This window comes from Molossus molossus, unplaced genomic scaffold (assembly GCF_014108415.1).
Source record: "Molossus molossus isolate mMolMol1 unplaced genomic scaffold, mMolMol1.p scaffold_m16_p_20, whole genome shotgun sequence".
Taxonomy (NCBI): Eukaryota; Metazoa; Chordata; class Mammalia; order Chiroptera; family Molossidae; genus Molossus; species Molossus molossus.
The window spans coordinates 5,898,178-5,910,953 of record NW_023425356.1 but is presented as its reverse complement, the minus strand read 5'-3'; the positions used below and the strand labels follow the sequence as shown (position 1 = coordinate 5,910,953).

At 35.7% G+C, this 12,776-nt stretch overlaps 1 protein-coding gene across 4 annotated transcripts in view; it reads left to right on the top strand.

The window, feature by feature from the left end:
- COL11A1 (collagen type XI alpha 1 chain) overlaps positions 1-12,776 on the top strand; it is a 180,275-nt gene that overhangs the window by 82,880 nt on the left and 84,619 nt on the right. For all 4 annotated transcript variants that reach the window (XM_036272170.1, XM_036272168.1, XM_036272173.1 and 1 more), the window contains 10 exons: positions 103-147; positions 1,455-1,508; positions 1,921-1,965; positions 2,200-2,253; positions 2,984-3,028; positions 5,303-5,356; positions 6,464-6,508; positions 7,621-7,674; positions 7,755-7,799; positions 12,690-12,743. In XM_036272170.1, the coding sequence (XP_036128063.1) occupies positions 103-147; positions 1,455-1,508; positions 1,921-1,965; positions 2,200-2,253; positions 2,984-3,028; positions 5,303-5,356; positions 6,464-6,508; positions 7,621-7,674; positions 7,755-7,799; positions 12,690-12,743 (495 nt within the window). The remainder of the gene's footprint in view (positions 1-102; positions 148-1,454; positions 1,509-1,920; positions 1,966-2,199; positions 2,254-2,983; positions 3,029-5,302; positions 5,357-6,463; positions 6,509-7,620; positions 7,675-7,754; positions 7,800-12,689; positions 12,744-12,776) is intronic.

Here is a 12,776-nt window from a genome sequence, read left to right as displayed (position 1 = left end):
TTTTTTAAAGAAATACTTCAAGTTAAATATAAGTGAACAAAGTAATGTGGAAATGACACATTGTCTAATTCTGTTACTCTACCATTCATTTTGAAATGACAGGGAGAAGACGGAGAAATTGGACCGAGGGGTCTGCCAGGTGAAGCTGTAAGCAACTTTCTTTCTTTTGACATAATACCCTGTTTGGGAGGAATAGTGACTGGTGCTACACATGTAAAGTCAGTAGTAAACCCAGGTGACTGTGCAGTCTGACCTAAGTTAACCAGGTAATTATTATGTAACAAAAAAGTTTTAAGGATACACTGAGCTTTTCTGTTATAAAGTCTTAGACATTTGAGAGACAAGAAATGTAAAATATAACATCCTGTCAGCCAAAAAAATCTTATCTATGTTTTGTTATTGTTTCTTTGTTTTGCTTTCATTTCTTATATCATCATAGCTCCAGAAACTATTTACATATTTAGGATAAATGGAGCTTATTATGAGGAAAAGAAAGCAAAAGAAATAAAGTACTCAGTATGCCAGATAAAGGAATAAAATGTGCTAGATGATATATATTTTTTCCACCTAATTTTACAAATGAGAAAACTGAATTGGGAAGGTTTACCCAAAGCCAGTTAAAGAACCAGACAAGAAGCAGGTTCATGAAGGTGAATGTCTATATAAACTTAATAAGATAATATGACTTGTTTTTTTTTCAAGAATTCATTTAGAGGAAAAAAAAAAATCATTGTATTGTCTCCTGCTTTATCTGGACTTTTACGCAGAAATGATTGGCCGCCTTGTAGAGCCCATGAACTCAAAAGCACAATAGCTCAAGTGAATATGAGAAACAGTAACCTATCGTATTGACTTTTCTAAAGAAGGGGGGAGGGGATCCAAAGCAGATAGAGGAGGGGGAAAAGAAGAGGAGAAAAACTGATTAATATTAAACAAAAGTAACTTTTAAAACACCTCAAGAAAGTGGTTTTTATAATTTGCATATATAGTTACCCAGGTGTTTCTTTCCCTCCGTGAAGTCTCTCAAGATGGAATTAACCCAAATGTAAAACAGATGGGAATCAGGACCCTTCTATTTGTGTAGCTGAATAAAAAGCTTTAATATGATTCCGTGCTGCCATTCCAATCAGAAATGACACAAAAATGACATATTTCAAGTATTAAACAATTTGTTATTTAAAAAATTTCCCAAGTGATTTATACATAAATTTGCAGAATCAGAGATACACAGTTTCTGTAGAAAAGGCTCACTGTTTTCCATTCTGGTTTCCAGATCAATATAAACACTGGATATTCCTGTTACATCAAATGGTATTTTAAATACCACTTTCAGTGTCTTAGCAAATGTACAGGTTTTTTTCACTCTAAACATTACATTAAACTTTTTTTACAGGAGGGGGTGTGTTTTGAGGGCATTTCTTATGAGGACATGCGTTCTGTTTCTTTCTTTGTAGGGTCCGCGAGGTTTGCTGGGACCAAGGGGAACTCCAGGACCTATAGGGCAGCCTGTGAGTTTTGCTGAAATGTGCCGGATTTTCTAAGGGAAGCTTTCTTGCTTTAAAGCCAGGAGCTTGAAACCTTTCAGTAGACAGCCACGTGTTTCTTGCCTTATTGTATTCAAAGACCTAACGATGCTACTTATCACTTTCACTGATCTCTTCCTTTTAGATATAAAACGTTATGTCTTAATGTTTCCGATCAAATTCCCCGCACACCGTGCAAAGTGCGGCTTGCGCGTCTCCAGTGTGGACATAGGCGAGAGTACAGACATTTCCTTTTCCCTCATTTTCATTAAATCCTAAAATGAATTTAGTCACCCTAGGCTGATGGGGATCATGCTATTGTAAGTTAGTCTTTTTTATTTTCTGTTGTAGCATCTAAACTTACAAATATCCACATATATTTTTTGCTTCATTGAAGGGCATCGCAGGCATTGATGGCCCCCAAGGACCAAAAGGGAACATGGTATGTAGACAATATCCATAAAATAATTTCTACACAATCTCCTCTTGTTGTTAGATCTGAAGTAAAGATTTCTTACATTTGCTGAGTCCATTAGCTTCTGCTGGCATTACTGTTTTGCAAGATTTTCCAGATTGTCTGTAGGGGAAATTGATGTGGGGACTATTTTTCAACAGAGAAGAAAAACCCTGTCATGTGAAATTGCTGTTAAGGACTCTTCCTATTTTCTCATGGCAGGGTCCCCAAGGGGAGCCTGGACCCCCAGGTCAGCAAGGGAATCCGGGACCTCAGGTAAGTCTGAGCTCCTGTGAGGTCATGGGGTAAAGAGGTGTCTTTTTACGAGAAAATTGACAGCCTGAAAGGGTTCTACATGGAGCTAAAAGTGAGTGCAATGTGAAAATAGGAAGATAATTCCCCCCCACCCCTGCTAAAAACAAAGGAGCAGAGGGGAGGAGGGGTGGGGGACTGGGTGAAAAAGGGGAAGAGATTAAAAAGTACAAATTAGCAGTTACAGAATTGTCGTGGGAGGCAAAGCACAGCACAGGGAATAGAGTCAATAACATTGTGATAACTGCGTGTGGAGCCAGGCGGGCGCTGGAAGCATCAGGGGGAACACTTTGTAAAGTGTGTGTGACTATCTAACCACTGTGCTGTACACCTGAAATGAATACAGATGATATTGAATGTAAACTGTAATTGAAAAACAAAATCTCAGAAACCCTTGAGCAAATGTAAACAGGCCTCTTTCTTGCAAGAGAAAATGAGGCATTCAGGGTTCATGAAATGCCAGATCAGCCACTCTTACAGGAGCGTCTGAAAGGATTGCATTCTGGTCCCCTTGCCAAAAGGGTAGCCGCGTGAAACTTCTCAGAGCATTCCACAACTTTCCGGGGAATGCAGGGGATACATATGGCTTCTCATAACTCATTTCGCATGAAGTAGAGGGCTAAAAGCTACTATTCTACAAAGTGTGTTCGTGTGATGTGATTCCTGATGAATGAAATACATTCTTTTAATACAGGGTCTTCCTGGTCCACAAGGTCCCATTGGTCCTCCTGGTGAAAAAGTGAGTTACTCTGTGGTTCTGGTAATGTCTGGAGAACAGTTGGGGTGGCAACCTTAGGCAGGTGTTTTTGATGAGCTATCTCAGTGGCTCAGCCGTAAGGAATTAATCTGGGGCTGTCCACGAGGGGACAGTGGGAGAAATCACCATGCATTCCTGCACTGAAAGTAAAACATCTCCAAGTTTCCATTTGGACAGTTTCCAGATGTGACATTCTCAGTCATACTAATTTCAAAACGGTGCTGGTGCGAATCCATGTTTTCTTTTTTTTTGTTCTCCTTTCCTTTCTCATTATTTTCAAAACGTAATTAGGTTTGCTTGTGACAAAGGGTTTTTGGCAAGATCTGATTAAGGAAAAGTCGTGAAGTTATCATTGCCACCATTTCTTATATACAAATGACAAATGATGTTCTTGTTGATGACCCAGTGTCTGGATCAAATCAAGAATGCATCTTTAATTAAAGTGATGTCTTTCTTCTTCTGATCCTCTCTGCCAGATTTTCTAAGTGCTATTTCCTGTCCCCTGTATTTACAGCACAATGTCAGCTGGTCTTTCTAATGCCTTTATTTTTTCTTCTTCTTATTTTTGTTGATTTCTATGAACATATAATTAAAATAAATAATAGCCTTAATGGGAATGCAGTTTCATAGGATAAAAATTCATTCATTTTAAGTGTAGAAGTCAATGTTTTTAGTAAATTTACAGAGTTATGCCACAATCAATTTTTAAAAATTAATTTGAGAGAGAGAGGAAAGTGGGGTAAAGAGAGAGAGAGAGGGAGAGAGAGAGAGAGACAGAGAGAGATTTGTTATTCCACTCATTTATGCATTCATTGGTTGATTCTTGTATATACCCTGACCGGGATCAAACCCAAAACCTTGGCGTATTGGGATGACACTCTAACCAACTGAGCTACCCGGCCAGGCCTAGTACAAGAATTTTAATATTTGTAGTGCACCCTTAAATATGTTGCAACAACAAAGTATTCATGTAGAATTGCCCACAAGGCCATTGCCATAGAAATATTACATCTGCTGATAGTCATAATTAATGGAATAGTTCTGCATTAGTACTCTCCACTTTGTTTTTAAGAAACAAGACCATTGTCTTGATAGCAAAAGATAATTTCAGTGACAGTCATAATACTGCCATTACAAATTTAGTGTTTTATAGTAGTTCTTACGTAACACTCGATCTCTAGACTAAATGTGACATTACACATTGCTGAAGGGAATTGAAACTTTTAAATCCTTTAAATGAGACGCAGTTAACCTCAGTTATGAAATCTAAATTGTTCAACTTAAAGGTTGTCTTTAATTTTTTGTAGTTTCATAGAAATTTAAGTACAGTCTTGTAAAACTCTGTACTATCAGTCTAAATGAATACCATGGTTTTCATAAACACTCTCTGAGAATGGAAACCCCCGCAGCTATGTCCACAACCTAGGACTGCTGCTATATCCTTACGTTTTCAGTTGTCTCTAAACCCTGGCTTATAACTTGACCAGTAAGCAATCATTTCCTGGGTTCTAGGGACTGCATGAAGTTCATTACTGTCAGCAGAATGCCTACTTTTTTGCCAAGGCAGGGGTGACTTGTGCAATGGTCATTCTTACCATGTTCTAACCTTAGTAATGGTCAAATTAAATGAGATCTAAAACCCTCTGTGGTTACAGGGGGATTAATCTGTTAAAGAAATAGTTAAAGTTAGGATACTATTTGTTAGTTTAACATTAGCTGATGTCATTTTTACATTAAAATACTAGATTTATTTTTCTTCATGCCCTATGAATAACTATCACACTATAATTTATATTTCTTAAAATATTTTAGTAGTTACTGATGTTTCATCAGTGTTGCTCTATAATTAGTTGAACTGACACTTAATATCATTGATAGATGTATTCAATGTTTGCTTCTTCTATGATATAAATTGATGTAATTCTGACCTTTATTGTTTTCCTTTTTATTCTTGAAACTACTCTGTTGTGGTATGCAAACACTAATTTGTTAATGTAAATAGACAAATTTAGGATTATTAAGCAGGCCGAAAATTAGGGTGCTTTTGACATATGTTGAAATTGGTTTTATCTCTACATACCATTTCATACCATTTCTTCTACATATGTTCAAAAGTATTTACATGTGTGTGGTTATATATAAAAGCCAGTGACTCAAGTTAATAATTTTATTAGTAATATATTCCTATGAACAAAGTCAGGCTTTTTATTATCTTCATTTTTGAAATGAAAATATTCTCTTTCTCTGTTTGATCAGGGACCGCAAGGCAAACCAGGACTTGCTGGACTTCCTGGTGCTGATGGGCCTCCTGTGAGTATGGCTACCTGGTCATTAAATTTCTATATATTATCTTCAAAACTAGATTGAAATGTGCTTCAAAAGTGATTTTATGAATTCAGTAATAAAAGCAAATTGAGTTAGGAATTAAACATTGGTCTCTGAGATACCATTTCATCATGTCACTGCCACGTTGCAAAATCTTTTAACGAGCTCACAGTGGTCTTTGGATAAATTCTTTCTGGTGCTTTTGCCAAGAATCTCATATTTTCCTGCCACTCACTTTTCTATCCCCATGCTGTAAACTTTTCCATTGTTATACCTTTCTTTACATTGTTCTTTTCTTTCCATAGAAAGTACTTTTTTATCCTCTCTTTCTTTTCAAAATACATTTCTCAAGAGTCCAAGTGAGATTCTTCCCCATTCATTAATTTCCTCAGCCATCTTCCATGAAAATTCTTCAGCTTCAGGGATTTCCTCCTTTTCTAGAAAAACTGCATTGTTTATTGTATTCTATCACATAGTAATCAGGAATGTAATTCTGTAATATCTACAGTTGTTATTCTTAAAAATTTGTTGTTGATGCTTCATTTTTCTCTTCAAGCTACTTACCCACCGCTAGGAAAAATTTGTCATTCTGCCTCTGCTTGTGTTTATTGAGTATAATTGTGATAGAGCTGCACATTTTTATCTATTAACTCTCAAAAACTTGATTATTAACACTATTAGTATTATTTATAGCCTTGCTGTATTTTCAGTGTCCCATCACATGCCTTAGTTCCCTTTTAAAGATGCATATATGATTATTTGATCAATATGCAACATTGAAATCAGATTAAAATACCTTTATGTAAGAGTCTAATTGAGACTGAAATTGAATTGTTGGTGAATAATATGTATTATTTTATGTATTTTTCCTAAGCTCTCTCAAATATATTATAGAGTTGATAAAATTTGCACCCATCCAAAGGTCACAGTTTTCAATGTTATTTAAGTCCATACACACTGATGCAAAATGTTCCATTTGTCTTTAAACATAAGGAGTAATATCCCAATGTTTTGAAAAAAGAGAAAATTTTAATAGCATTATAAACTGTCATTAATATTGCATATTACCAGTATATATTTTTGCTAACATAGGGTCATCCTGGAAAAGAAGGCCAGTCTGGAGATAAGGGTGCTCTGGTATGTTGCAAAGTGTCCATTTAAATATTCTCTCACCTCACCTCCTAGCGAATAGGCCTTTCTCTCCTCATCCCTGTGGTACACATGTTCTTCTGTGATTGTTTGGGGATGTGAATATTAGAAAATAAATACCTTAAACAATTCATCTCTACCTGAAAATATGTCTTTACATCCAAATTAATTTTTCCTACCATTTAAATATGTCATGTTCCTAGAATTATTTTTTGTTTAGGATATAATAAACAGATGTGTATTAGACAACTTTTAATTTTATATTAGCAATTTTGTTAGACTGCATTTTCCGTTTTTTAAAAATGTTCTCACGATCAGAAATAAATTCACATTCTGCATATGTAGTATATGGGGAATAAATGACCATGGGTTATAATAATGAAGAGCTACAGAATATCGTTAAACTGCTCACATCACTCAGACTTTATCTTCACTTATTACTTTCTGGGAACACTTAAAGGAGTGGAAATTGAATTGTAAGGGGAACAATTATCAAAATATTCTAATAAAAGCTTAGTCGATGTAAATACTATTTTGGAGTACAGTAGCAGGGTAGGTCATTGTATTTAGACTTTTTAGTTTTGGATTATTATTAAAGTACTCAGCTTTCTTGCAGAAATTGTGTGTTATATACAATGTATTATTGCTTTTATGTAGACGAGTGACATGAAAGCAGCTGTGGAAAATACATCTTTTTTATTAAATTCTGAACAATGTGGACACTACACATGTGTACCAGGTTTGGGTTAGAAATTATGGATCCTCTTGGTTAATCTCTGTGTATTGTAGACATTGAGGACACCGGAGTTTTTCAGGTTTATAAAATTAGTTATTAATTATAAAATTATTTACATTACTTTATGTATTCACAATACTTATCTCAGCATGAATATATGATATGATAAGTTTGGAATAAGTAGGCCTAGTCACATAGTTTGTTTATCACATCTGACTTTAGAAACAAATGATAAACTACCAAAGAAATCTTTGCCAATAGTAGAAAAATAGCATATTTTTATAGATCATTTGGTAAAATTATAATGTTAATAAGTAGCACTTTGAACGCATTGTGTATTTAAATTGCAATGGGTCTGTTTTAGGGTCCCCCTGGTCCACAGGGTCCTATTGGCTATCCTGGTCCCAGAGGAGTGAAGGTAAATGGTATTTTTTTCCACATCATTTAATTTCAATGTAAAATATTATAGTCATTTAATCTTTCTAATTTATACCATAGGGGGCAGATGGTGTCAGAGGTCTCAAGGGCTCTAAAGGTGAAAAGGTAAATTATAATTTATTTCGGTGGTTTTAATTACTATATATCCATTATATAAAAAATGTAAATTTATTTTATGATATTTTGTTTGCCAAATATACTGTGATTTCTCATAGCCCAGACAATACAAATATAATTTTGTACTTTGTATCCTGAAAACTTAAAAATAAATATATTCTTATAGCTGGAGTGAGGACTAAATTATAGAACAAAAGTATTTGTAAACAGAATGAATCCTGCTTCCCTTTTTTTCTTATATACATTTAATTTTTCTAAATCATAAGATTGGCCTTCAGAAAATACATTTTCTGCAGCGGTTGTTCAATATCTAATTATATGCCCAAAAAAGGAGTGTTTATTCCCGTTTTTTTTTTTTTACTAAAATCCCCCATGTTTATAAACTGAAACTCAGAGTAAAATAGGAAAGTTAGAAGCACCAAAAATCAATTGGGGGGAGAGGAAGTCTTCCTCCATGATGCTGCTTTGCAAGGCACTGGTGTTAATGGGAAGGAAATAAAGATTAAAGCCAGACGGAGGTGGATGAAAGAATGTGGACGCTTTCATGGAGCTCTTATCGCTGGACGGCCTTGAGGCAAAGACCTGGAAATGGAAACTTTTGTAATATAAATGTAGAGCCCCCCAAATCCTTCAACGTTTATGTTGAAACTGAATGACATTACTCAGAATCAGTATTGAATTGTCTTCCTACAATATTATATTTTAAAAAATAGGGGTTCTTGTAAAATGTTGGTAGATTTGGTGAGAAGTACGTGGAATATAAATGGTGATTGCAGGATAACTGTTTATTCCCTTAGTTATAACTTTATCAGAAGCACTTTGAGTGGATATGATATCACTAGGAACAGAGAGCAAGAGATGGACTTATTAAGTCCATTATAATTTAGTTTTCTGAGAAAAATGAAAAGCGTAACACACCGAGGCATTGTCAAGGCATATAACTACATTGTCGGTTTTACTGTATGGAAAATGTCATGCATTTTAAATTAACCCAGGTACTTTGATTTGAACCCCAGTTCTCTGGATCAGCCCAGATGAAGCTCAGGATATACTCTCTTACTGAGTTGGCGACAGGGCACAGTGATGGTGCAGACAGTGTTGAATTTGTAATGTTTGCACGTTGCCTGTGCAAAAATAAATACAGCCTTAGTTTAGAATTTTTCTTGTTTAGACATTTAAGTATCAAACTCCTTTGCTGAAATTAGCACCCACCCGGGATTTTCAGGGATGGTGTTTCATGGGGGGGGGGGGGGCATGGGAACTTCTTGGTAAAAGAGGTAGTTGCAAATGACACATGTAAAAAAAAAAACACTACAGATGATGCGATATACGTAAGGAGAAAGCTACTCAAGAGAAAAATAAAGGTATATGATATATCTGGAGGAAGATAGTTTGAGATTATTGGTTGAGTGGTGTATGGTATCAGAAGAAACCAGTAGACATACAGAAAAATAATTAATATTTAAACTTGGGGTTTAAAGTTCTGATTCTAGTTGTATTAACTAGATGGTTTACTTTCCTGGAGGCTTATTTTAAGTCTGCAAAATGAAGACATTTTCCAAACAATCTCTAAGGTATTATTTTTTTGCTATCTCTTTTATTCCGTACCATATATTAGTTTAGTTATATATTACTTATCTAGATTAAGATAAAATTTTTATAAATTTTGATGGAAACATTTATTTATTTATTTATTTATTTATTTATTTATTTATTTATTTATTTATTTTTGGTACGTGCCCCTAGTGAGAACTGAACTCAGGACTCTCTGGTCTGCAGGCTGACGCTCCAACCGCTGAGCCAAACCGGCCAGGGCTGATGAAAACATTATAATAATGATAAGAATTCCCCCTATTTTGTTTTATTTTAATTAAAATTTTTTTTTCTTTATTGGTTTTAGAGAGAGAGGAAGGGAGAGGGAGAGAGATGGAAACATTGATGAGAGAGAACATCGGTTGGCTGCCTCCTGCATGCTCCCCACTGAGGATTTGGCCCATAACCTGGGCATGTGTCCTGACCGGGAATTGAACCAGTGACCTCTTGGTGCAAAGGTTGATGCTCAACCACTGAGGCACACCGGCCAGGCAAGAATTCTCCCTGTTTTAAAGCTCTGTAGAGAATCATATAAATCCTATTGAATTTTAATGTATATTATTTATTAGTTTTTTTCTGAATATGTATTATGAGCAACCAATTATCTCATGAGATAAAAATGGAAGTTAAAACTATTTTCTTTTTATATAACAACATTAATTGTTAACCAAAGGCAACGTAGCAAGGACTAAAATTCTCTATTGTTTTGACTCAGATTTTTTTCCATAGACTTCAAGTAGCATAGCCCAGTACATCAAGTGGTGTGGGTGAATTCCTCTTTTACCCATCTTCTACAACCCTGGGTGTTTTTGTTTTTGTTTTTAAAGGATTAATTCATATATGATAATTTTAGGATTGGAAAACTCAAAATTTCATAGTGCCAATTGTTTTTACAAAGTTATTTATTGTAAGGATACCTAAAGATTTAAGAGTCATCTAATTGCCTGGCCAGTGTGGCTCAGTGGTTGAGTGTGGACCCATCCACCAAGAGGTCTCCAGTTCGATTCTCAGTCAGGACACATGACCAGGATGTGGGCCTGATCCCCAGTGGGAGGCGTGCAGGGGATGGTCTATCTCTCCCTCTCCCTTCCTGTCACGCTAAAAGTCAATAAAAGAAGAAAAAGAGTCATATAATTAATTTTTTTAATTGTGAATGTATTGAAAGCACAAGTGAGACAAACAGCATCAAGGTCACTGTGTTCTCTCTTAAAAAACAAAATAACATGCAACATTGCCTGAAAAGAATCCTAGTAACTGTTACTGAGTTTTAGACACAGAGTGTAATCTTTTTAAACTAAACTTGGCAACTGTGTAATTACCTTGCTCTCGAGGGAGAAGGTAATGAAGACAGTAGTCAATAGGTAGCTAAGTGGCCATTTTCAGCCTCTGCTCTTGTCCCATTGCATTCAGTGCAGAGAGAACCCTAATTCTATGAGGTGGTTTTATGGCCAAAATGTCGAAAACCGCAGGTTTCTGTCTTAAAGGGAACTTCAGTCAGAATACTCAGGTTTGAGTAAGATACCAGACAGGGTTCCTTTTCCAGGTTCAGGTCCTGTACACCCATAATTACCTGATGTTCTCTGGACCTTTGCATAGTTTGCCAAACTCACACCAGGGAAGGGATGATACCCAAATGTTCATTTAGAAAATGTTTGTGGAATATCATGATTATTGAGGGTCAAAAATGTAGTAGGTACTGGAGATACAGAAGTTAATTAGGCGTGAGTCTTGGTCTTTCAGCATTTAGCAGAGAGAGAGACCTATCGTGTACTGAGAGCGGGAAGGAGGTTGAAATAATACATGTTCAGTGGGAGCCCACAGGACAGAGAGCTTAAGTCATGGAAAATTCATAGCAGAATTGTGAACTGAGTTTGAAGGAGGGGCCAAGTGTCACCAGCTGCACAGAGAAGGCAGAAGATTTGCAGTATGTGTGAGAGGGGTAACCAAAGCAAGAAGGACACATCGAGAAACAGGTGATTCAGAGTTCCTGGAACCCAGTCCCAGAGTGTTGGTTGGGGTATCGGGGGGATTCAAGCCCAAAGACTTCACGGTGAACTAGAGCTAGATCACAGGGGTGGGGAGAGGAAGGGGGAGCTTGGTCACTATTAGCGATTTCAGTCCGTTGAAGTATTGTAAAGTAAACATTGATTCGATCCATTCTGTGTTGTAGAGAGCTCATCTGGGCAGCAGGATGTGGAAGTATGTCAGTGTTTCTAGTTCTGTTCTCATACTGGCGGGAAATGTCCTTTTCTCAAGCTCTGCAAGTCAAATCCATTTTGTAACTACTAATTAAGATAACCAATTGCTCCTTCTCCAGTTCACTTTTTGCCTCAAAACCATCACCACCAGCACCATCACCATCATCTTCTTCATCTTCATCTTCGTCACCATGTCTTTTCTCCAAACAACCATTTTACTCCATCTGTCCAAAATTAATGCAAATATTCTACCTTGTTTTTATTTTTTAATTGATAAAATAAAAATGTCAAAATATTCCACAGTACTCTGAAAGGAGTAATTGCTCAATCAACGTTATTAAATGTATGAATAGTGATTTATTAGGAATTTAAATTTTTTTCCCTGAAATTACAAGCTTAATTAAGTTGTTTTTGATGCTACTTCTTAAAAGTTTAGATTTCAGTGAGAGTGGTAGGACATATTTTCATAGTCACAATTTCTCCTCTCTTCGCCTAAAGGGTGCCCATGTTTCAGCAATGCTGGTCTGTGTACATGATGTGTCAATGAGCATTCTCTATTCACATATAAAGGATAACTTTAATTTGCTCACTCTCCACCTGAGAAGAGATTATTAGATAAAGAACAAGTCAAGCTGGAAAGCATTTTTCTAAAGCACATACTAAAAAATGCACGATACAAAAATCTTCAGTATAAATTGGTAAATTAAGGGTGAAGGCATTTCATTTGGTAGTCCACAGTTCTTGGAATCCAAAGTTAGAAATGATAATTATTTAAATATTTAATTTTTTCCCAAGTAGCACAGAATACATGTCATAAGAGAATGGTTATTTACTCCATAAGGGAGAGAAAATGTAAAGGACACATTTGTACAATATTTCCTAATTTTAAAAATTATTTTATTAATTATGGAAAAACAAAAGGATGCCGGGGATCAAGTTAGAATAGGGAACAGAAAGTTTTACAACTAGAATTTACATTTTTCAGGACAATTTTCACTAATTATCAATATTCATATTGTATATAGCCATATTTCAGATTCATCAAAACAACTGATTAAACACCTGTTTTATTACTTACTTTTTTTAGGGTGAAGATGGTTTTCCAGGATTCAAAGGTGACATGGGTCTTAAGGGTGACAGAGTAAGTGAAAGGGGACGGTCCGGCTGTGCATAT